Genomic DNA, 23,377 nt, shown 5'->3' with positions numbered 1-23,377 from the left:
TATATTAACGATGAAAATTTTATCATAAATAATTTTTTTCATAAATTTAAAAATATTAAAATTTTATATTAAATTAATAGCGATAAAAATATATATCAAAATTTGAAATATTTATGACATAAAATTTATGTTGCTAATATTTTTTTAAATTTAATTTTTATAAAAATTTTAATTAAATTAATAGTGATGAAAATTTTTTTATCATAAATAATTATATTTATGATAAAAAATTTATGTTGTTAATATTTTTTTAAATTTAATTTTAATAAAAGTTTTTAATTAAATTAATAGCAATGAAAATATCTTCATCATAAATAACCATATTTATGATAAAAAATTTATGTCACTAATTTTTTTTAAATTTAATTTTTATAAAAATTTTTATTTAAATTAATAGTGATCAAAATATTTTTGTCATTATTAATTTAATATTTATTAGTGATAAAAATTTTTATCAAAAATTACTGTATTTGTGATGAAAAGTTTACATCGCTATACTTTTTTAAATTTAATTTTCATAAAAATTTTTAATTAAATTAATAGTGATAAATAAAATTCATCATAAATAATTAATTTTATCATAAATTATCTTTTTTATGATTAAAATTTTTTATCATAAATAGTTTTAAAAAAAATAATTTTTTAACGATGAAAATTTTTCATCGATAATATTTATTATTTACGATAAAAAATTTTACATCGTAAAAAATATTAACGATGGTATTATTGATGACTAAATATTAGCGATGAAATTTTCATGGCTAATAGCTATTAGCGATAAAAATTGGCTACTAGCGATGAATTTCTTTCATCGCTAATATCCTATTTTCTTGTAGTGAACTCATATACAAAGAGAAACTCAATCATGATTGATTTTAAGATATAATTCTTAATAGTCTTGATCAAATCAAAAATTAATCTTCCATACAATTGGGCTATCTCATAACTCAATCTAGCTGGATCCAATCAAATTCAATCGAAGTCAAACTGAATTCAATTTAATTAAACTTGATCCGAATCTCATTGCTCAATTAAATTGAACCAATTAGCAATCTAATTATTAATCAATCCTGCTATAATTTACTAACTCTTAATGAATTACTTAATTGCAACTCTTGCATAAGATTAATCATCAATCATATTGACGATTATATCTATCAACGATTCATAATCGTTGATCAACCATATGATCAGATAAGAACTTTTTTTGTGTGTGATCTCATAGGTTCTATTCTATCTGATAGTGAGATATAGTGTGATTCTCATTACAATATTATCGAAACTCATTTTGATAGATTGAAATAATATCAACTCTATCCTTCGAGAGTCATCGATCATCAAGATGATGCTCGATGAATCCCACAATCTACCAGTAACACAGCAGTATGTAGTGGTAACCCTACAGAATGGATGTATTAAACCTCTAGGTGCAGTTATCGTGTGATTCATTCTTTCTATTGTGAGTCCCAACTTAATGGAGGTTATGGAGAACTCGTTAAATTCTAACGTCAGTCATACGTCAGATTGGCTCGATTCAAGTTCACTTGTAAATCTTGTGAAAACTCTTTTCTAGTATTCATACTTGCTTTGGTTAAAAATTTTCTAAACTCAGTCTCGCGAATCGCAAAGACTTCTCCTTTTTATCAAGATTGATAGATTCTATCTAAATATATCCTACTCCTAACAGTAAATCTGAACCCACTAAAGTCAACAAACACCGTAAGGACTCAAATGGTTAAGAGTCTAAGTTTAGATGCAATCAAACTTAATGGCCCTACTATGAATATCCAATGCACAATAGGTCAAAGGATTACTCATACCACTGCAGCATCGAAAGATCACTGACGAGTGAGTAGACATCCAAGTAGTTTCTCGTGATGATCACGCTCAGTATAAGTTTTCTCTAACAACCATCTGTACTCTCATCCCAATGTCCCCATGCTACAGACTCGAGACTCATCTATCCAAAAGAGAGGTGATCTATACACCGATCTAACTAAATTGATCACTATCCTCCATCATGATTCTTCGATCGAAAGCATTCAGAAATTAACCACTAATAATTATGTCTCAAATTCTCAACATCTTGAGAATATACAAAATCATCTGATAATTTTAGAACAAGTCATGGACAAATAAAATATGATTGAAAATAAAAATTATCTTTATTCATAATAAATATTTTATAAGTATAAATTTATATTCTGAAATTATAAAATATGTCAGCCAATAATTGACTTTTAGGACACACATCAATATATATGATATTCTGAATAATATATATAACTTTTATAAATATATATGACATCTTAAACAATATATATGACTTTCTGATGTCATATAAGAGTTAGAAAGTCATATATATTATTCAGAAAGTCATATATGATATTAAAAATAATATATATTGTTTAAGATGTCATATATATTCACAGAAAGTCATATATATTATTCAAAAAATTATATATATTTATAGAAAGTCATACAAGGCATCAAAAAATTATATATATTATTCAAGATGTCATAAATATACAAAAAATCATATACATGTTCAGGACATCATATATATTCACAGAAAGTCATACAAGATATTAAAAAACTATTCTTTCTCTGTTCTATGACAGAAAGTGCATCTCGTCACTGAAAATTAGAGAAAGAAAAGCTTGGTGGCATTAAATATATGTCCAATCGTTCAGTTTGCTATGTGCTTTAAGGTAATTGGGCAGTGCGCTCCACGTCAAATTTATTGCACTGCATCGGTGCACAAAAACTTTCTCAAAAAAAAAGGTGATGTGGGCCAAGAAATATATGGGTTCGAGTTGTATCTTTCACGTGAAAATATGATTGCTATTTTTCACCATATATATCATTGGATTGCACGATAGCTACTACGAGATCTATGCTAATAGATGAAAAAGAGAGTTTGAAGTGCTTCAAGATCTACATGAGAAATGATCCAACAGTTGATGTCATGAAAATAGATAAGTTATTCTTTCATGCGAAACATATAATTGAAACCCTTCGCATTTTTGCATAGAGCTGAACTTGACTTGGGTAGGGCTGACTTTGGATCGGGCTTCGGGCTCGGTCCGAAATAATTCAGCCCGATCTTAGGCTTAAATATAGAGTCCATTTATCTTTCGAATTAGGCTCGGTATATCTTTGGCTCAGCCCGACTTGACTCAGGCCCGAGCCTGAATTTCAGTCCAATCAATAGTCTGAATATTCGATTCAAGCCCAATTCCTTTCTCAAATTGGTTTAGTCCGATTAGTTAGCTTGAGTTAGCCCGAGCCTAATTAATTAGCTAGTTAGTGTTTGCTAATTAGTTTAATCAATTAGTCCGAATATTTATATAAGTGTCCAAGAGTCCTTCTGGAGTTCATCTTCCCTACCTCCCCCATTGAAGAGCCCTAGCCCCTACCCCAGTTTGTGTCCATCCACCATTGCTGTCTTCTATCTTTTCCCATCATCGGCGTCAGTCTTTTATCTTCCCCCATCGGCCATCATCAGTCCAAACCGCCTTCCCCTACCACATCGGGTCTTGCCTCAATCCCCTTGAATGCAGGTGAGCCTCCATCCAACCACTAAGAACCACCACTGCCACCACCACATCCATCCAAACCCATCTTGTCAACCTCGATGCCTCCTTCAAAAGTAGTCCCCTTCTCCCATCTTCACCCCCAACCTAGGCAAAGACCCAGACCCCCTCACTCCACCTCAAGCAATGGCGGCAACCTCCTTAGCACCCTTAACCTGCCCTCCCTCTTCCCTTTCTTCTACAAGCAATCGAAGGAGATGTCCCCTTGAACCCCCACCCACCTCCATCACCCCACGGCCCTAACGCCTCCTGCTGGTGCCACTACCATGGCACTGTCGATTGGGCTAGCCTCCTTGACCCCCTCAACGAGAACCTCCACCATGAGCTCATCCATTATGATGACCTCATCTAGGTTGCCTACAATGCTTTCCACTCCCACCACGAAGCCCCACGTAATGCCCCCCCGCCACTTCACCCTCCCCGACCGCTCTTATCACATCATCTGTTCCCCTTTCGCCACCACCTCCATCGAGCTCCCCCACTGTCTTGACAACTTCATCACCCCCTGGATGACCCAGTGCTCCAGCCAGATCGACTACTTCTTCATCTGCGATGGCAACCGTGAAATCCACCACATGGGCAGTCATGACATCATCATCAACCTCCATGGCACCACTACCTACCTCAAGTGGGCTAAAAATTTCTATACCGACCTTGTCCCGGCGGATGACGGCAATGACTGTGAGGAGAGAGAAATAGAGGCAGAAGGAATCGAGCTCGGGATTGGGTTCGGGCTGGGTTAGAGCTTGGACTCGGGCCAGACTCAGACCTTAAATTTTAAAATATTTTTAAACCTAAATCTGGCCGAAGTCTGAAAAAAATTTCAGATCAAGCTCGGGTAGGGGTGTGGCCCAACTCAGCCACCCTGTTTTCGGTCCTATTTTTGCATAGATAAATTAATATGAGAGGATTTGTGTAAAAGAAGTCATTAGAATTTTATATAGAAATATTATTAGTCTTTTGTGCTGTCTTTTGGCTGAGCACGATGCTGTGGGAGCGGGTGATAGGCTTTCTTTTCGGTGACCATTATTTTATCTACCAAGCAGGGAGGATCTTGGATTTCCTTTGACGTTGTTTTAAATTATTGACACAAAAAAGCAAAAAAAAATATTTAAATTAATTTACTCCATTCATGATTGCCAATATAATAATGTTGGGATGATCCTAATTAATACTAAATTGCCCTAATGTATTGACCTTGACTACCATATAAGTTTAGAATCCACTTAACAAATGAAGCAGCGTTGGATTGCAATACTCAGAATATGCTAAGCAGGGAATCTTTAGAAAAATTTAATGGATCAACTAAAAATAATTTGGTTGGTGGAATCATATGCTGGCACCTGGTCTATTAAGAGATTCGGATCTGCAGTGCGACTTTTGCATGGCAGAGACTCGTACCAACCTAGATGGTTGCCACATCATATATTTTAATATCTCATGGTATCCTTCCAAGCTGGTAGCTACTAAATGGAATCTACTCCGTTGCTCCTCACAATGTTTTGATTTCAAAGGAAAGAATAGCTCCATCTACTCTTACAACCCTACCACCATCCTACCTACCTTTCCAATGGGAGGACAACGGAAAATTTATACATGTCATCCTCTACTATCATATCTCATTGCTTTGCCATCGCTGCCGTCACCAAATTTTGGTCTTTAAAGAAGCAAGGTTTTGATTTGGAACATAGCTTTTTAGAATATAGACTTAACCAGTGATGTGCTTGATTATTTGATGGAAAATTTAATTCAGAGAGATGGACCGCAATTTCCTAATGAACAGATTCCCATTGGCAAATAGAGAGTGATGAAGAGGATCTTGATGACAAGTCAAGGAGACATGGGAAGAGTAGAGTCATTTACTTTAGAATACCGAATATATGTTTGTAAGATTGGGAAGAAAAAAAAAAAAAGAAGAAAAAGATTGCAACAAAGTAGATTTAAGAAACTCACCTCGAATTAAAATCAAATCTTCACCAATCTAATTTCTCCACCGTCATCATAGAAGCTGAATTTTCAAAGGAGATTTTTGTTCAACATGATTCCACCCAATCTGAAGAAAATAGATGGATTAATAATATGACACTAGTTATCAAGAGAAGATAAAAAAAATAGAGAAAAATTAATAGAAACATGCTTTCCAAAAATAATGGAGCAATCTCGCCTGTTACCATCATGGAAGTACGAAGAAAAGAAGAGACATGAGATATGAAACTTACAATATGGCAATCATTGGATCGATATAGGACTTTGCGATGCAAAAATTGCACTGCATCCTTATAAGGATTGGTTTGGTTAATTTTTTTTAAAGATTCGCTTTTGTATGCAATTCTTCTCTGCATCCTTACAATTAGCAAGAGATAGACTTTCACATCTAATCTAATATATATAATATAAAATAGAGCAAATGCATTGGTGTGTCTCTGTCCGTCATGTGGCACCAATGCAGGACCTCTGTCATAGCCCAAGCCCAAGCTAGATTAACAGACCCAAGCCCAAAACGAAAGAAAAAAAAAAAAGAAAAACAGAGTAAAACCGGGAAGAAGACTTCCAGTAGAAGTCTTCTTCTCCGACGAAATTCAGGCAAAATCGGACTCCTAAGACCCCTCGGAGTCCTAGGATTTCCTATAAGAATACCCCCTCCCCCTTGAGATCGACCATCGGCCTCTTCTCCCTTTCTTTCTCTCCGATTTTTCCGAAGAAGAGCCGCGGGCACTGTTGGGTTTCTCGCCGTGATTGCCCGCCGACGAGGTCGCGGAGGCCGAGGTGAGTCTCCTTCTTCTTCCCCTCTTTCTTCTCCTTCCTTCCATGCTCCTGTGCGCGGCTGCCGGCGACGAAAGTCGCCGATTTTCCGTCGGGAAAGAGACCCTGTTTTTGGGTCTCTTTTCCTTGAATTTTCCAGTGCCGGCGATCGGAATTGATCGCCGGCCACGCTCCTCCGTGATCGGAGAAGTGGCCCCCGTCTGTCGTCAGCCTCCGCCGTGGCGGCCGCGGCCCGAACGGCCGATCAAGGCCGGAGGACCAAGGGTCCCCTGTTCCGGCACGGGAAGAACCAAGAAAAAGAAGAAAAGAAAAAAAAAAGAAGAAAAAGAAAAGAAAAGAAAAAAAAAAATAATATATATATATATATATTTATATATATATATATAATGTATGAACAAATAAATAAATAAATAAAAATTAAAATTGATGAGAGAGAGAGTTTCTCTCTCTCCTCTCTCTTCGTTCAGTCCGAACCCTGACTTTCTCTCTCTGAAATTGGACTTTCTCTCTCTACTTTCTCTCTCTATAATTTTCTCTCTCTAGATTATTTCTCTCTCTTGATGGATTTCTCTCTCTCTAAAGTTATTCCTCTAGGATTAGCGAAGTGGAAGGCTTCATCTGATAATTCTGATCGAGTTTAGAGACGAGTCTGATTTTAAGCGAGATTTTGATTTTGAGATTTGTTAGATTTAATTTTGAATTAAAATTAATATAAAAAATATAATTTTGGATAATAGGCACGGAAGAATCTCCTAGAAGTTAGTTGATCTGTTCATTCAGTGCTCCGTAAAAGGTAAGTAATGAATCATCTTCTCGAGATTTCCATATTTATTCTGAAAATAAATAATTATTCTCTGAAATTATGTATGATTTATGAAATTATGTTTTGAAAGAAAAGTGCCTTTGAAATATTATGGTATGTCGATTTATGCACATGTTCAGTGAAATATTTATGATATATTATGATACAAAGTGTTTTGATACAGATCGAATTTTTGCTCTCAGCCTAACTATGTTTTAGTGGGCCCTGCCAATGGGGATTATACGTTGGTACTTAGTGGACCCTGCCAGTGGGGGTTGTGCGCTGGTGTTTGTGGACCCTGCCAGTGGGGGTTGTGCGCTGGTATTTGTGGACCCTGCCAGTGGGGGTTGTGCGCTGGTATTCTGTGGACCCCGCCAATGGGGGTTAAACGTTGGTCATAGTCAAGGCTGTTGAGTTACGAGTGTTCTGAATCGAATCGGATTTATAATTATATTATATGTGAATATTTAAAAATATTTGATTTGTATTAAATCAGCATGAAATATACTCTTATGTTTATTTGCAGCATTATTCTTGAAAATTATATAATATCTGAAATATCTAGTAGAGATACTTGTTACTTACTGGGCTGTCTAGCTCATTATCTTTCTTTCTATTTTTCATATTCAGATAATTAATTTCGAGCGTGGGAAGAAATATTGGGACAGAGCTTTTAGAGGCGAGATTTAGCATTGTCAACTTCATTGAACTTAGATCTATTGTTTTTATTTTATTGTTAGTAAAAAATTTATTGGATGTAAGACATTTGATTTAATTACTTGAAGTACAGTTGAATAGTAATTATTTGAATTTATTCCGCTGTGATGCATTGATATCGTGATGAGATGCCTTGCATGCTTATGGAGAGAGTTCTTCATGAGTATGCGGCGGTTGCCGCGACCCTCGATTCACAATCTCGGGTCGGGGGCGTGACAATTAATATGGTATCAGAGCATAAGTGGATAAATTATGACACATAAAATTTGACATAGTATGAGTGTAGGTGGGTAAACATTAAGAATATTGGGACGTTAGAATATGAGCATCATAATAAACCCATCATAACAAATAGATAAATGAATCTAATAAGGTTTTACTACTACAAGGTTATCATGCCTTCCCGTAGAATGACAAGAGCAAGAGTTTATTTTTTTGAAGCAAAAGGGTATGAGTGTGACTGAATATGAAGCAAAATTTACAGAGTTAGCAAAATTTGCTCCGAGATTAGTGGATGGTGAGCAAGAACGTGTTCACAAGTTTGAGATGGGACTGAGAACTGAGATTCGAAAATAAGTGGTTCCATATGAATTGACAACTTATGCCGACGTGGTAAATAAAGCACTAATAATTGAAAGGGAAGTCAATGAAGAACGTATGGAAAGAGAAAGAAAGTAAAGAAAGAAAGCAAAATCAAATGATACACAAGGGCAGAATAATAAAAACATCAAAAGATCAGCTAAGGGAGCAGTAGACAATAAGACTCAACAGATTGATGGTGAGCCATGCTCCAGATGTGACAAAAATCATGCAGACAAGGATTGTTATTGGAATACCGGTGCTTGTTTCAAATGTGGTCAGAAGGATCATAAAATTGCTAGCTGCCCGCTAAATACTGAAAATCAAGTTGGTCAAAGAACTTATGAAGGACAACATAAGGGTGGTGGACAGATTTCTAAAAATCAGGGAAGAATGAATGAGCTTACTCTACAGAATGCACAAGCTTCCAATACAATGGTGACAGGTATGAAAAATTTCGAGGACGAAATTTTTTTTTAGGAGTGAAGAATGTCACAGCCCAAGCCCAAGCTAGATTAACAGACCCAAGCCCAAAACGAAAGAAAAAAAAAGAAAAACAGAGTAAAATCGGGAAGAAGACTCCCGGTAGGAGTCTTCTTCTCCGATGAAATTCAGGCAAAATCGGACTCCTAAGACCCCTCGGAGTCTTAGGATTTCCTATAAGAATACCCCCTCCCCCTTGAGATCGACCATCGGCCTCTTCTCCCTCTCTTTCTCTCCGATTTTCCCGAAGAAGAACCGCGGGCACTGTTGGGTTTCTCGTCGTGATTGCCCGTCGATGAGGTCGCCGGAGGCCGAGGTGAGTCTCCTTCTTCTTCCCCTCTTTCTTCTCCTTCCTCCCATGCTCCTGTGCGCGGCTGCCGGCGACGAGAGTCGCCGATTTTCCATTGGGAAAGAGACCCTGTTTTTGGGTCTCTTTTCCTTGAATTTTCCGGCGCCGGCGATCGGAATTGATCGCCGGCCATGCTCCTCCGTGATCGGGGAAGTGGCCCCCATCTGCCACCGGCCTTCGCCGTGGCGGCCGCGGCCCGAACGGCCAATCAAGGCCGGAGGACCAAGGGTCCCCTGTTCCGGCACGGGAAGAACCAAGAAAAAGAAGAAAAGAAGAAAAAAGAAGAAAAAGAAAAAGAAGAAAAAGAAAAGAGAAAGAAGGAAAAAGAGAAAAAAAAAGGAAAGAAAAAAAAGAAAAAAAAAAGAAGAAAAAGAAAAGAAGAAAAAGAAAAGAAAAGAAAAGAAAATAATAATAATAATAATAATAATATATATATATTTATATATATATATATGTATGAACAAATAAATAAATAAATAAATAAATAATTGAAATTGATGAGAGAGAGAGTTTCTCTCTCTCCTCTCTCTTCGTTCAGTCCGAACCCTGACTTTCTCTCTCTGGAATTGGACTTTCTCTCTCTACTTTCTCTCTCTCTAGAATTTTCTCTCTCTAGATTGTTTCTCTTTCTTGATGAATTTCTCTCTCTAAAGTTATTCCTCTAGGATTAGCGAAGTGGAAGGCTTCATCTGATGATTCTGATCGAGTTTAGAGACGAGTCTGATTTTAAGCGAGATTTTGATTTTGACATTTGTTAGATTTAATTTTGAATTAAAATTAATGTAAAAAATATAATTTTGGATAATAGGCACGGAAGAATCTTCTAGAAGTTAGTTGATCTGTTCATTCAGTGCTCTGTAAAAGGTAAGTAATGAATCATCTTCTCGAGATATTCCATATTTATTCTGAAATAAATAATTATTCTCTGAAATTATGTATGATTTATGAAATTATGTTTGAAAGAAAAGTGCCTTTGAAATATTATAGTACGTCGATTTATGCACATGTTCAGTGAAATATTTATGATATATTATGATACAAAGTGTTTTGATACAGATCGGATTTTTGCTCTCAGCCTAACTATGTTTCAGTGGGCCCTGCCAATGGGGATTATACGTTGGTACTCAGTGGACCCTGCCAGTGGAGATTGTGCGCTGGTGTTTGTGGACCCTGCCAGTGGGGATTGTGTGCTGGTATTTGTGGACCCTGCCAGTGGGGGTTGTGCGCTGGTATTCTGTGGACCCCGCCAATGGGGGTTAAACGTTGGTCATAGTCAAGGCTGTTGAGTTACGAGTATTTTGAATCGAATCAGATTTATTATATTATATGTGAATATTTAAAAATATTTGATTTGTATTAAATCAGCATGAAATATACTCTTATGTTTATTTGCAGCATTATTCTTGAAAATTATATAATATCTGAAATATCTGGTAGAGATACTTGTTACTTACTGGGCTGTCTAGCTCATTACTTTCTTTCTATTTTTCAGATTCAGATAATTAATTTCGAGCGTGGAAGAAATATTGGACAGAGCTTTTAGAGGCGAGATTTAGCATTGTCAACTTCATTGAACTTAGATCTATTATTTTTATTTTATTGTTAGTAAAATTTTATTGGATGTAAGACATTTGATTTAATTACTTGAAGTACAGTTGAATAGTAATTATTTGAATTTATTCCGCTGTGATGCATTGATATCGTGATGAGATGCCTTGCATGCTTATGGAGAGAGTTCTTCATGAGTATGCGGCGGTTGCCGCGACCTCGATTCACAATCTCGGGTCGGGGCGTGACAACCTCCATCTGCCACGTTAAAAAAAAAAAAAAGCGCTTGCTTAGGGAAGTGGATCAAAAGTCTCGTGGAAGTGGATCAGAAAGAAAGAGAGACTGCCATCCGTTTTGAAGCAGCATTGTTTTTTTTTTTTTTGATTCGAACCTTCATTTAGGGTTAGCCCTACTCCCATGAGAGAGATGGAGATGGGCTCGAAATCGGTGCATTTGCGCCGACCGTGGAAGACGTCGATGGCCCAAGGGAGGGGGTGGAGCTCCGGAAAGCCGAGTTTCTGGTATAGTGAGCCGCAGGCAACGGCGGAGGCGGCGGGCCCATCAACATGGACACAGGAGCTGACAAGGGTGCAAAAGTAGAGGAAATCGGAGGCAACAGGGGTGGAGAAGGAGTAGAGCTTGTGGCTGTCGGAGGCGGTGGAGTTTGGTGGGGGGGAGAGGCGGGCTTGAAATAGATGCACTTGCGCTGGCTGCGGAAGATACTGATGGCGTGAGGGAGGAAGGGGGTAAAGCTCTAGAAAGCTAAGTTTCTGGTACAACGAGCCATAGGCAGCGATGGGGGCGGCAGGCCCATCAGCACGGACACGGGAGTTGACGAGGGTACCCAGGTAGAGAAAATCAGAGGCGACAGGGGTGGAGGAGCAGTATAGTTTGCAGCCGTCGGAGGCAGAGTTGAGGTGGGGAAGAGGCGGAGATTTCGGAGCGGACGTCTTTGCCGATGGCATGGCGGCAGTGGCGATGGCAAAAGCGAGCTTGGCAAGAGAGCGGTGGCAGGAAGGGTAAAGTGGGAAGAAGGGGCGTTGATTATTTTGAAAAGAGGAGGAGAAAGAGGGGTATTTTAAGAAGGAAGGGGAAGGAGATTGGGCTAGGGAGGGAGAGGAGGTTAGGGGGAAGAAGGACTGGTGGAGGGCTCTCCTACTGTAGGTGGGAGCATAGGTGGAGGATAAGAGGAGTTGGATGAAGGTTAGGATGAGGAAGGAGATCAAAATGGTCTCCTTATCTTTTTTATCCGAAAAGGATGGATCTGAATAGTTCTATTCTGGAACATGTGAACTTATGCTAAAATCATTTCATTCAGATATTTTCGGTAAATTTTTTACCTGGCCCTTCTATTCCAAGGGATAAATCATCTCTTGGTTGTTCAGCATCGTCTGGAGTAGATGAGCTACCACTATTCATAGTCTCCATGCTAATGGTCCTAACTATATTAGGTTTCTGCAAAAAAGATGTCAATGTCAGTTGAGAGCTGGTACCATATCCATCCTTTTTCTTTAATTTCAGTTTGCAGTGAGATAGAGATCTTGCTGTCTCGGTATTCAGCCTAAGTGATGTATTTTGAGTACCATCAACAGTGATACCTAAATTTTGAGCTAGATTTGAGTTGAAAAAAAAGCTGGCCGGAGAAAGACTGGAGGGATGACATCGGGTAGCCACGTCGGGGACCAACATAGTGCTTTGCTTTCAGTTAGAATTTCTAGAACTAGAAGGGCTGCACCGAACTTTAACTCTGATGATGGTGTGAGATATATGGTAGTGATTGGAACCCATAATCCTCGCAGTTTTGATGATGAGACTGAAAATTCTATAAATTTTATGAATAAAATTATAGAATTATAGATTTAATTAGGTTTATATTCATATGCCTACTTTGCATCGATCCATTCTAAAATTATTTTTAGATATCAAATGATTTTAGATAAGTGAAATTTCTAATTAAAAAAAATAAGTTTGAAAAATCTTATTTTTATATAATTCTAAAAATGATATTTTTTTTCATGATGGATTTGATTTTCTATATATTTTAAAGATTTTTTTTTTGAAAATTTTTTGAAAAGAGTATAGATTTCTCTGTTCTACCTATTCAATAAACATAGGGATTATTATTGAAATTTCAGACATATCTTATGTAAATAAAATTATTTTGAGAATATTCTTGCATAAAGAATTTGGAAAGATTCGAAGTAAAAAAATAAAAAAAACATGTATCGTGTGGATTAATATGCTAGTTCCAATAAATATATATTTATTGACTATAGTCTTAACCATCAAGACTATAAATACTTAAATCCTAAAATTGATCTTATTTATTTATCTAAACATATAATTTTTTTGATCAGCAGCATTTCTCATTTTCTAAAATAGATATTCATGGCCATTCAACTGTGGCACATGATAAACAGGGTCCTTTCACATAAATTTGGACCTTCCAATAATACTTTTCTACATTCGTGACCACCATCTGGAGTCATCGCAATCCAAAGCCTTCCATTGGCTTCAACTAAGCCACCAGGCCTTCTCCTGCCATTCCGCCACCCATCTCTATTGCTCAAACTCTAGCGCGTTGGCCTCCCCTTCCCGCCGACGATCGACGCCTTTGTCCTCTTCTGCATACTGATCAGCACATTGTGCCACGTGTTCACCCTCGAGTTGGCCCTCCCAGGCATTCCGACCACATCCAAGTCCCCGAAATCCTCTGGCGTCACCTCCCGCACCTCCTCCGGCAGCGCGCCGTCGAGCACTGAGATGAGGCAGGAGCAGAACCCCTTGGTGATCTCCGAGTCGGAATCGGCGGCGAACCGCATGCGGCCGAGATCATCCAAGGTGGCCGTGATCCAGACCTGGGCGGTGCAGCCCACGACGCGGTTGGAGGATACCCGGGCGGCCTCGGGGAAGGGCCGGAGGGCGGAGCCGTAGGCGAGGAGGCGCTTCACGCGGTCGATCGGCTCGGGGAGGGAGCGGAACTCGTCGACGAGGCGGCGGAGGCGGAGGCGGGGGAGGTTGGCGGAGGGGGCCTCCTGGGCGGCGGCGGCGACGGCGGAGCAGGGGAGAAGGGAGCCGGGGGTTGGGGGAGGGGCGGGGGCGGGTGTGGGGTTGGGGGTCTGGAGGCAGCGCACGGAGAGGGAGAGCGGCCTCCGGGATGGTCGACACCTCGTGGAGAGGAACGGGGAAGAGGAATTAGGGTTAGGCATCGCGTTGAGAAGCCTTATCGCGAGAGCGGCGTGGTCCATTCTTTCTTTCCCTTTCTTTTCCCCTCTCGCTCTCTCGTACTTCTTTGATCGGCTGGGAGAAAAAAGTGGCGGGTTTGTTGAAAGTGAAAGGGAGGGTTGACGCTCAAAATTTATTATTTAGAATTTTACAGAGAACTGAAGGGTGGAAAGGGCACGTTACAGTGATGGGTAATGAACGATCAGGATCATCTACAGTGTAATCTAGCACAATAGAATACAGTACATCTCTGGATGACCCCCATCAGAAGATGGATGGGTATAATTGCATGATGTATGGCATGGCAAGCAAGATACATGTGGACTGCCTTGATTAATGGTCATTTGTTAATTCTTAGCAGCGTCCATCTACAAGACTACGACTGCATAGAAATCCATGCTCCATGACAAGAGGGCCAATAAAGAGAAGGGTGATTGCTTCTTCTGCTATTATTTTTCAGTTTTTTTACCTTCCAATACACCGGGAGGAAGGCAAATGGAAGTCTCTCTCCGTAGCCAAAAAGATTGACGAAGGAAGAAATATTATTATTTTTCCTTACACTATATTTTATATATTTGGACGAACAATTAAATATGATGGATTTTATGTGTGGGAGAGGTCATTAGAATTTTATACAAGGATATTGTTTGTGATCTTTTGTGGTGTCTCTCGGCTTGGCCAGAGGTCGTGATAGTGGGCGGCTAACTTTATTTTTAAAAAATCATTTGTTGCTGTCAATCTTTCTATCTTAGGTCGATCATCGAGATAGATATGGTCGAAGTAGATCCACCACTGAAACTTCACACGAACATCTACAAAATAAATCCATATTGGAGGATGGCTCTGGTATAGATCCTTTGACGTTCAAGTCAGAAAATGAAGAACGATGAGAGAAAAGAATTAAGAATTGATTGATTGCTTACTTTGGAGGGTCTTGGAGCTTTTAATTGATAGGAGAGGAGTTTGAGATGTATTCGACTTGGAGTCCTGATGATTTTCGAATTTGTTGTATAGATGGATTCGAAGAAGAACTTTTCTTTTACAGGAGATTTGATCATGAAAGAATTCTTCCTCATCTGAACTTTTTCAGTTTGGAGGAAGGACGAACTTGCTAGTAAAGGGACTAGCTCGGATACAGTTGACCTAGTTGGTTGTCTTCATCTATGGCTGATCTAGTAAGTCGTCCAGGCCGGAGAACTGAAGTTGGCGGAGCGGGTGCTTGTCGTCATGCTTGTTGAAGTAGGTTGGTGATATGAAATAGGTCACCCACATCTGCCCTTTAGTCCGATGAGCACCACCTCCAATAGCTCTGGTTGTGACTAGCTCGACGGTGATGAGGATCTTTTGGCCGAGGTCAAAGTACAAGTCTACAACAGATGCCCCCACTCTTGAGGTCGAGCTACTAATAGGTCGATCGAAGAGAGTATCTGATTCGAGGTCAAGGCTGAGATAGTCGAACTGTTCATTGGAACATGTGTCAAGAATCGAACAATTGAGGTGAAACATCTTTAAATCTGGAATGTAGGTTTCTCTGATCCGTGGGAGCCACATCCATCCAATCACCAGGGGGAGGTAAATCGTCAATAGATCGGAGCTATTCCAGACTTCTATAAATAGGGCCATAGTAATTTCCTTTTTACTGCTTCTACTATTCGGAGGGGGAACTTTGGCACTTGGTGATTCTGCATATTTGCTCAGGTAAAGCCGAGCTACCTCTGCACCTCGTTCCTTGTTTGTTCGGTCATTTTATTTTTAAGTCAGTTCTTTTCTTCTCAATTACGAGTGAGTCTAGCACATCCCTCGATACCTAGAGTACAGGTGACGATTTTAGGAGTGTAGATTTTGAGGCATTAAGCTCAGGCGATGATGTTAGAAGTGCTACCCTCGAGACATTGAGCTCGGGGAATGACATTAGGAGTGTAGACCCCGAATCCAATGTTGTTTGTTCCTCGAGAAGACCTGAGGTTCCGGACTTCGGTCCATATAAAGTAAATTTTGTCCTCACCTCTAAGGACTTGAAAATTATCAGATTGAAATTTCAAATTTTGATCAAATTTAGATTGGAGGTCGTCGTTCTGGATGAAAGAATAGCTCTTCCTCATCCAGGCCAAGTTGGCTTATACGAGGAAGCTCTGAAGATCGAAGTTCGGCTGCCTTTCCACTATCTCATAATGAAATTTCTTAAATTATATAGAGTAAGTTTTTGTAGTATCACACCGAATTTATGGTGTCAGATCGTAGATTTTTTTGTTCATTACCTTCTCCTCGAGGTCGAGCCAACCTCCCATCCTCTTCGAGCCTTCTTCACATTAAAGAAGTATCCCACAGAGAAAGGGTGGTGGTATGTTTCTCCTCGGTGGAGATGTCATCTCTTCGAGGTGCTCCTTCTTCAGTTCACAATTGGAAAAAGCATTTTTTTTTCATTTCAGTCGAGCAATCCTGAGACTTCTGCACATCATGGGATAGACCTTATAGGTCGGTGGTCAGGGCTCCAATTTTGTTTGATGCCGAGGAGGAGGTGTTGAAGCGGATCTTCAGTCAGACTCTCCATTCGCTAGCTGAATTTCTTACTGAGGATACTTTGTTCAGACTGGATTAAGTCTAGCCGACCCAAAGAGTGAGTTACTTTTCATACATCTTTTTTAGCTCATCATTTTTTACATATTTTACTAACCTCATATGCCATGTAGAAATGGACTCCCAGGAGGCCGAGGCTCTTCACTGGGTCATGAAGAGGAAAATGATGAGCACGGTCCCAGCTCCAAAACATGGCCGCATCGAAGCCATTCTTGCTCAGTCCGTTGCTGGGGGCTCCTTGAGGCCAAATGTGTTAGAAAATGTTACAATTTCGTACATGTAGTTCAAAATTTTTTCTAGACATCTATACAGTGAAAATAAATAAATAAAAATAATTTTAATTTATTCACAAACCAAATCAGATCTAAAAATCATAGTAAAGATCATAATACGAATATGTACCCACAATTTAATATCTAAAATAGAAAAACAAACTATTAGAAAAATAAAATGAAGATCGAATCTCCATACCTCGGATCCTACGGATGTTTCGGATTCTGATCATAGCTGCACACGCATCCGACCTTTGCTGGTATCCACATGAAACTATCTGATCGAAGCATCAAGATCTTCGGTGTGCTAGCACCTTGCAGGTCTTGCTCCTCATCCATGGATCTTGATCTCTTCTTTCAGATCTTGAAGAAGCAGATCGCTGTGTGAACTCTTTCGCGTAGATCTGACGGGATCTGAACCAGATCATCATGAAGAGAAGAAGAACCTATCTTCTTCTCTTCTTCTCTCTCTTTTTCTCTCTTAGATCTGATCTCTATCAGATCTGGGCATGGATATAAAGTGGAGAAGGAAGGAAGAGGTGTTGGGGAGGAGAGAAAGATGTAAGAAAGAAGCCTCTCGAATCTAACGCACGCCACCTCCCTTCACGCATCCTCTTTTAATTTTTTGTCGCACCACATCTCAAATCCTATGCACAACTCCTTCTTAACGCCCAAGAGATCTCATCTCTTTTAATCCAAGGTGTTCAAAAACAAATCAAAGGATAGATGTGCGTTGAGATAAGGGAAAAAAGAAACAGAGATGTCTCACGTCAATAATTAGCGCACGTCCTCTTTCTCTAATTTTTTTATCACACAAAAAAATACTTTCATATCCCAATCTGAGAGATTTCTATCCTATTTTAAATCAAATTTAAATAAAAAAAATTTGGATGAAAAAGACTTCCAGATAAGGGGGCGCCAACCTCTCTTTTCACGCGCGTGAAGAAAGAAGGATGAAAAAAATAATACCCCATTTCTCCTTTTGGCATAATTTCTGAAGAGAGAGTCACAACAAACTTGGACTCTTTGAGTTATAGTTCATCTGGTTCAAATAGGACCTCAATTGGGTTCAAATCGAGTCTGAAACGAACCTAATTCGAAAAGACTGTCAAGTCTGATCCAATCAGGCTTGAAATCTAAATCTGATTTGGATAATTGAATCTAATTAATATTAAATTAAATTAAATTAAATTAAATTAAATTTAAATTAATTAAAATTTAATTTATAATTTAATCAGCTTCAAAAAAATTACAACACTTGTAATTAAGTCGCTGCGCTAATAATTAGCAGCTGTCAAAACTGTAACGCTTACAAATTAGCAGTTTTTAAAATTTAAATTATCAATCCGATTGATAATTCGAATATGATCTAAATTATTGATCAGATCAAAATCATTGATCAGATCAAGCTCTTTTTGTATGTGACTTCTCAAATTTTATTCTATTTGATAGTGAGACATACCGTGATCTCCATCACAGTATCATCGAAACTCTTTTCGATGGACTGAAATGATTCCAGCTCATCTCAACAAAGATCGTTGATCCAAAAATGATCTTAATGAGTTCTCATGATCCACCAGTAACGTCTAGCAACATGTAGTGGCAACCTAGCAGAATAGAAAAGTGAATCCCTAGGTATAATTTGTTGGGAATAGTGTCCCAAAGCCAATCGTCAGCCTGTTGACGGTTGTGCTCCTTTTGTATTAGTACATGAATTATAAATAAATAAAAGTTATTTTGGTATTTTTTCATCACAAATATTTCATCTTCTAATGAACTCCTGTGTTGTGGTGAAGTCCTTAGGACTATTTAGACTCGACAAAGGAGGATTTGTCGTTTAGTCCTTAAACATGTTCGCGACCAAATGATACGTTGTTACCAAGGACGACAATATTTATCGAGCATAGGTCGTTGTGTGCCATATGGGTTGGTTGTCCTCATAACCAAAGAGTGTGGAGACACTGGTATGGCATACAGGTGAGATGTAATGGTACATCTGCACTGAACGTGACCAACTCCGGAGCTATTTCTGCTGTCAAGATTTGCTCCGATGGGATATGGGTATAAATTCCCTCCGACCTGAGACCGCCACGGTGACTTGCAAGCAACTCACTGCACTTAGGCACTGGACTACCTGAATTTCTAATTCAGTGACGGAAGGTTGCTGGGTGTAGTCAAGTACTTGACTTGTCGGTGCGTGTGTCAAGATGGGATTGACCACTCCAGTTTAGGAGCTGTGTACAGTCGTGTTTCAATTTAGCAAAACCTTGGCCAGGGTAGTCCTAGTGAGGAGTCACAGGACTAATTGAGTTGAGCACGATTCGGATGATATCATCAGGGTTGACAGTTTAACTCTGAGTCATCCTAAACACAGGGGTCAAAAGGGATGAATTATACGGTAACCATATTCACGTAGGTTCTGAATGTTGCGATTGCGATTATTCGACCTATCCGGTTGTCGGGTACCATTGCTAGATGGTCACTTCGATTAGTACAGAAATTGGTTCCTGTGCTACCGGCTTAGGTTCGAACCTGCGGGGTCACACACATTAGAGGTTCCTTTCTGATCTGATGGCTGATTATGAGTCTTATCTATCTGAGACTCTATGATTGAGAATTAGGATTCTCTAATCATGAGTTCCACACATTTTGGGTACCGGGGTCAAAATTTTGAATTTCGAATTTTGAATTTGAAATTTGAACTCTTTGATTAGGGTTTCATATCGATGGTCTCAGATGCCTGATTGCCCATCGGATTTGGACTCAACATTTATGAGAGGTTTAATTAGTGATTTAATCACTAATTAACTCAATTTAATTGAGTAATTATTTTTGGATCAAGTCCAATTGAATTGGATTCAGTTTGGATTGACCCGATTAGGTTAAATGTTGACCTAATCGCTAAGGTGGTTTAGTCCCTGATTTGATCAGGGGTTAGGTTTAGTTAATTTCTGATTTGATTAGGATTTTATTAAGCCTAATTAAGCCTAATTATGTTGGGTTTAATTTGGTCTAATTGTGCTCAACCTATTTTAAACTAGGTTGGCTCAATTTGAATCAAACCACCTTGTTTTAAATTCCCTGCGTCACCCAACTTCCTTGCACCCATTTGAATTCACGAGAAGAAACTTCTCGTGAAATTTTTCTCACGTAAAACCCTTCCCCACGTCCTCATTTGTGTGCCATATGGATGGATAAATTAATTAGTTAGCCATTCAAATTCAAAGCATGTTTGAATTTGAATGGATAACTTATCACTTGCCCTTTCATCCTTATCCATTTTGTGCGCCACATTACTTACACGAGAAAAGGTTTCTCGTGAAACTTTTTCACGCACAAAGAGCCACGCCCCTTCTCTTCTCACGCCCAAAAGGATAGGGATAAGTTAGTTTTCGTTTGAATTCAAATTTGATTTGAATTCAAATGTGTAACCTCTTGTCTTTATCCTCTCACGCGGATAAGACACGTTCGACGTTGTTTTAAAAAGAGGACAAAGGTGGGACGTGCGTAGAAAAATTAAGAGAGAAACTTTGGGGCATGAGGAAGGCTTCTGCGTAAGGTGAAGGTCCAAAACCTTCCAAGAGAAAAAGAAAGAAAAGAGAGAAAATTGGGCGCAGGGTTTTTGGTGTGTACCCTAGGGTTTCTACCTAGGGTTCGGGAAGTGAGATTGGTGTGCCACGAGTGTCGTGAGTCCACCAAATTTCAGAGAGAGATCCATCAGCCTCTTAAATAACTGTGTAGATGATCTGGAGCATCCAAGAAGTCGGCACACATCGATCGAAGGAGTTCGATCAACATCTGCCATCAAAAGGGTGAAATCACGAACTAGCATTCGTGAGGAGCTGATCAGACGGGAGCTTCGTGTGGACGATCCGCAGAGGCCAGACAGTTGGATGGCTGTGACGTGATGATCAGAGCCCTCCGACGGTGATCAGATTGCGGTGATCGACTACCCGCAAAAGGTGATGTGTTCTGAACACAATACTGTAAAACGTTTACTGATTCAAATTTGAATTTCAAATTTAAATGCATGCTGTTGTATCATATTTAGATCCTAGTGTAGGGTTAATTAGTATTAATTAATGAGATTAATTAATAATTCTGCTGTAAAATAGTAATTTTGAAAAAGTTTTAAAATTACCATTTTGCCCCTGCACTAAATTTTCGCTTCATAATTATCATGGAGAACTCGTCAAACCTCATCATCAGTCATATACTAGATTAACTCGACTCGAGTTCATTTGTGAATCTCATAAAAAAAATTTTCAGTATTCACACTTACTCTGGCCAGAGATTTTTTGAACTCAATCTTGTGAATCGCATAAGATTTCTCCTTTTCTACCAAGATCGATAGATTCCATCTAGGTGTATCTTACTCCAAATAACGAACCTGAACCTACATAGCCAACATACACAGCAAGGACCCATATGGTTAAGGATCAAGAAAACGTGCAATCAAACTATGTAGCCTCACTGCGAATAGTCAATACACCGTAGGTCAAAGGATCAGTCACACCACTGCAGTATCGAGAAGACTACTGACGAATGAGTAGACATCCAAGTGATTTTTCGTGTTGGTCACGCTCAGTGCAAGTTGTTCTCTAACAACCACCTGCACTCTCACCTCAGTGTCTCTACACCGCAGACTCGAGACTCATCTATCCTAAAGGGAGATAATCTATGCACCGATCTCGAATGGATTGATCATTGTCCTCCATAACGATCCTTCGATCATGAGCATTTAGAAATTAATCACTAATGATGTATATCTTAAATTCTCAATATCTTGAGAATATACAAAATCATCTTTATTAATTTCTAAGACAAATCATGGACACATAAACATGATTGATTATTAAGACTGCCCAACAAGAACAAAAATATGTCCTAGAAAAAAGTATGTGCCAGTCAAGATTAGCTTCTAGGACACACATCCAACAAACTTTTACTTGCACTAAAGTCAATCTGCCATATACCTAAGCCCCATCTTCTGAATACAGGCTTTAGTGTTTAGCTGGCTAAGTGACTTGGACCTACCATATTCTATGTGGAGTTTAGTCTCCTTACCTCCATGTATTTCTACTTGAGGTAATCACGTATATCCCTGCTCTATGTGCATAGACTTCTGGTGAGATTTTGGCTCCTTAGCAAAGGCTATAGACCATTATCTTTGCAGTACAATGTCATAGCATCTAATGATATGACATATAGTTCCGCAACTATCATAAGAACCAGAACGTATCCTGCATATCTTAGCATATTCAGCTTCCATTGGTCGATTGCCTGGAACCCTTCCATCATATCGAACCAACATAACTTAAGAATATATGCTGATGTAGATATTCCATCATCAGCATCAGTGTATCCTCCCACTCTTAGCTCTAATCTTTCTTCAAATATGAAGAATAATCTCTTAGTGCTTCTCAAGTACTTAGGGACATCTTCACAGTAATCCAATGCTCCTAGCCTAGATTCGATTAATATCTGCTCGTGACTTTCACAGCAAGATATATCAAATCAAGTACATAGCATGGCATATACCTATGCCCAGGAAGATAATGGATCTCTTTTGAAGGTTTCAATGCGGAACCCTTTCAGCATCTCTTCTATGTACTTATCTGTGAAAACCAAACATCTTTTTAGGATCTATCTCTATAAACCTTTTATTTTCAAAATATTTGATCTAGATTTTGAAAAGAAAATTTTATATGTAACCACATCATAACCGATGTCAGCATGGAACCCTTCCACTGATCTTCATGTAACTATATGATTCCTCATATCATATCGTTGTAGATTTTGGGATTATCCCTATGTTCTCAAACTCACTCGAGAAACACTTTCTCTAAATTCTTTATAAGAATACCAAGTATTTTTTTAAAGAATAGGAGATCCTACTAGATTGACGAGGTGGAGAAAGTACTACATATACTGGCTCATCTTAAATAGATTGTATAGGTCTTGTGACTCGTTGTTCTTTGGAGACTTTCTCTTTGAGTTCATCCTCTCACTATTTTCAAGAAAATAGTATAATTGCTCACAATCACATTGTGAACCACTAGGAATATAAAGTGATATCTCAAACACCTTTTGGGATATCTTATAAATGAGTTTTCACAGACCTATCCTCTAACTTGTCCACCATATCATATCTCATATGGTGTGGTGAAACCAACTTTAGAGAAAATCTAATTTAGATTCCAGAAATTAAATCTTGTTCTTAAAGAAACAATAATTGAACTAGTGATATTCATGATGGATTGGACCATATCTCATATAGTGCCATCGCTTCTCACAGATACACCGTTGAGCTGAGGTGTACAAAAAGAATTCCATCATGAAACTATGTCATTCTTTTTAGATAATCAACAAATTTTCTAATTGGTATTGCATCTTCGATCCAATCAAAGTACCTTTAAAAATTTTTTGATTTATCTTTTCTACTTCACATTTGAATTCTTTGAAT

The 23,377-nt window shown here is 38.7% G+C and overlaps 1 protein-coding gene across 1 annotated transcript; it reads right to left on the bottom strand.

Moving 5' to 3' along the window:
• Positions 1-13,138: 13,138 nt before the first annotated feature.
• LOC105038761 (sufE-like protein 2, chloroplastic) lies at positions 13,139-14,505 on the bottom strand. The gene has a single exon (XM_010914648.4). The coding sequence runs from the start codon at positions 14,083-14,085 to the stop codon at positions 13,411-13,413; it is 675 nt and encodes a 224-aa protein (XP_010912950.1). The 5' UTR covers positions 14,086-14,505; the 3' UTR covers positions 13,139-13,410.
• Positions 14,506-23,377: the final 8,872 nt, after the last annotated feature.

Source organism: Elaeis guineensis, chromosome 1 (genome assembly GCF_000442705.2).
Source record: "Elaeis guineensis isolate ETL-2024a chromosome 1, EG11, whole genome shotgun sequence".
NCBI lineage: Eukaryota > Viridiplantae > Streptophyta > Magnoliopsida > Arecales > Arecaceae > Elaeis > Elaeis guineensis.
Note: the sequence above shows the minus strand (reverse complement) of the source record. Positions and strands in the feature narration are given on the sequence as shown.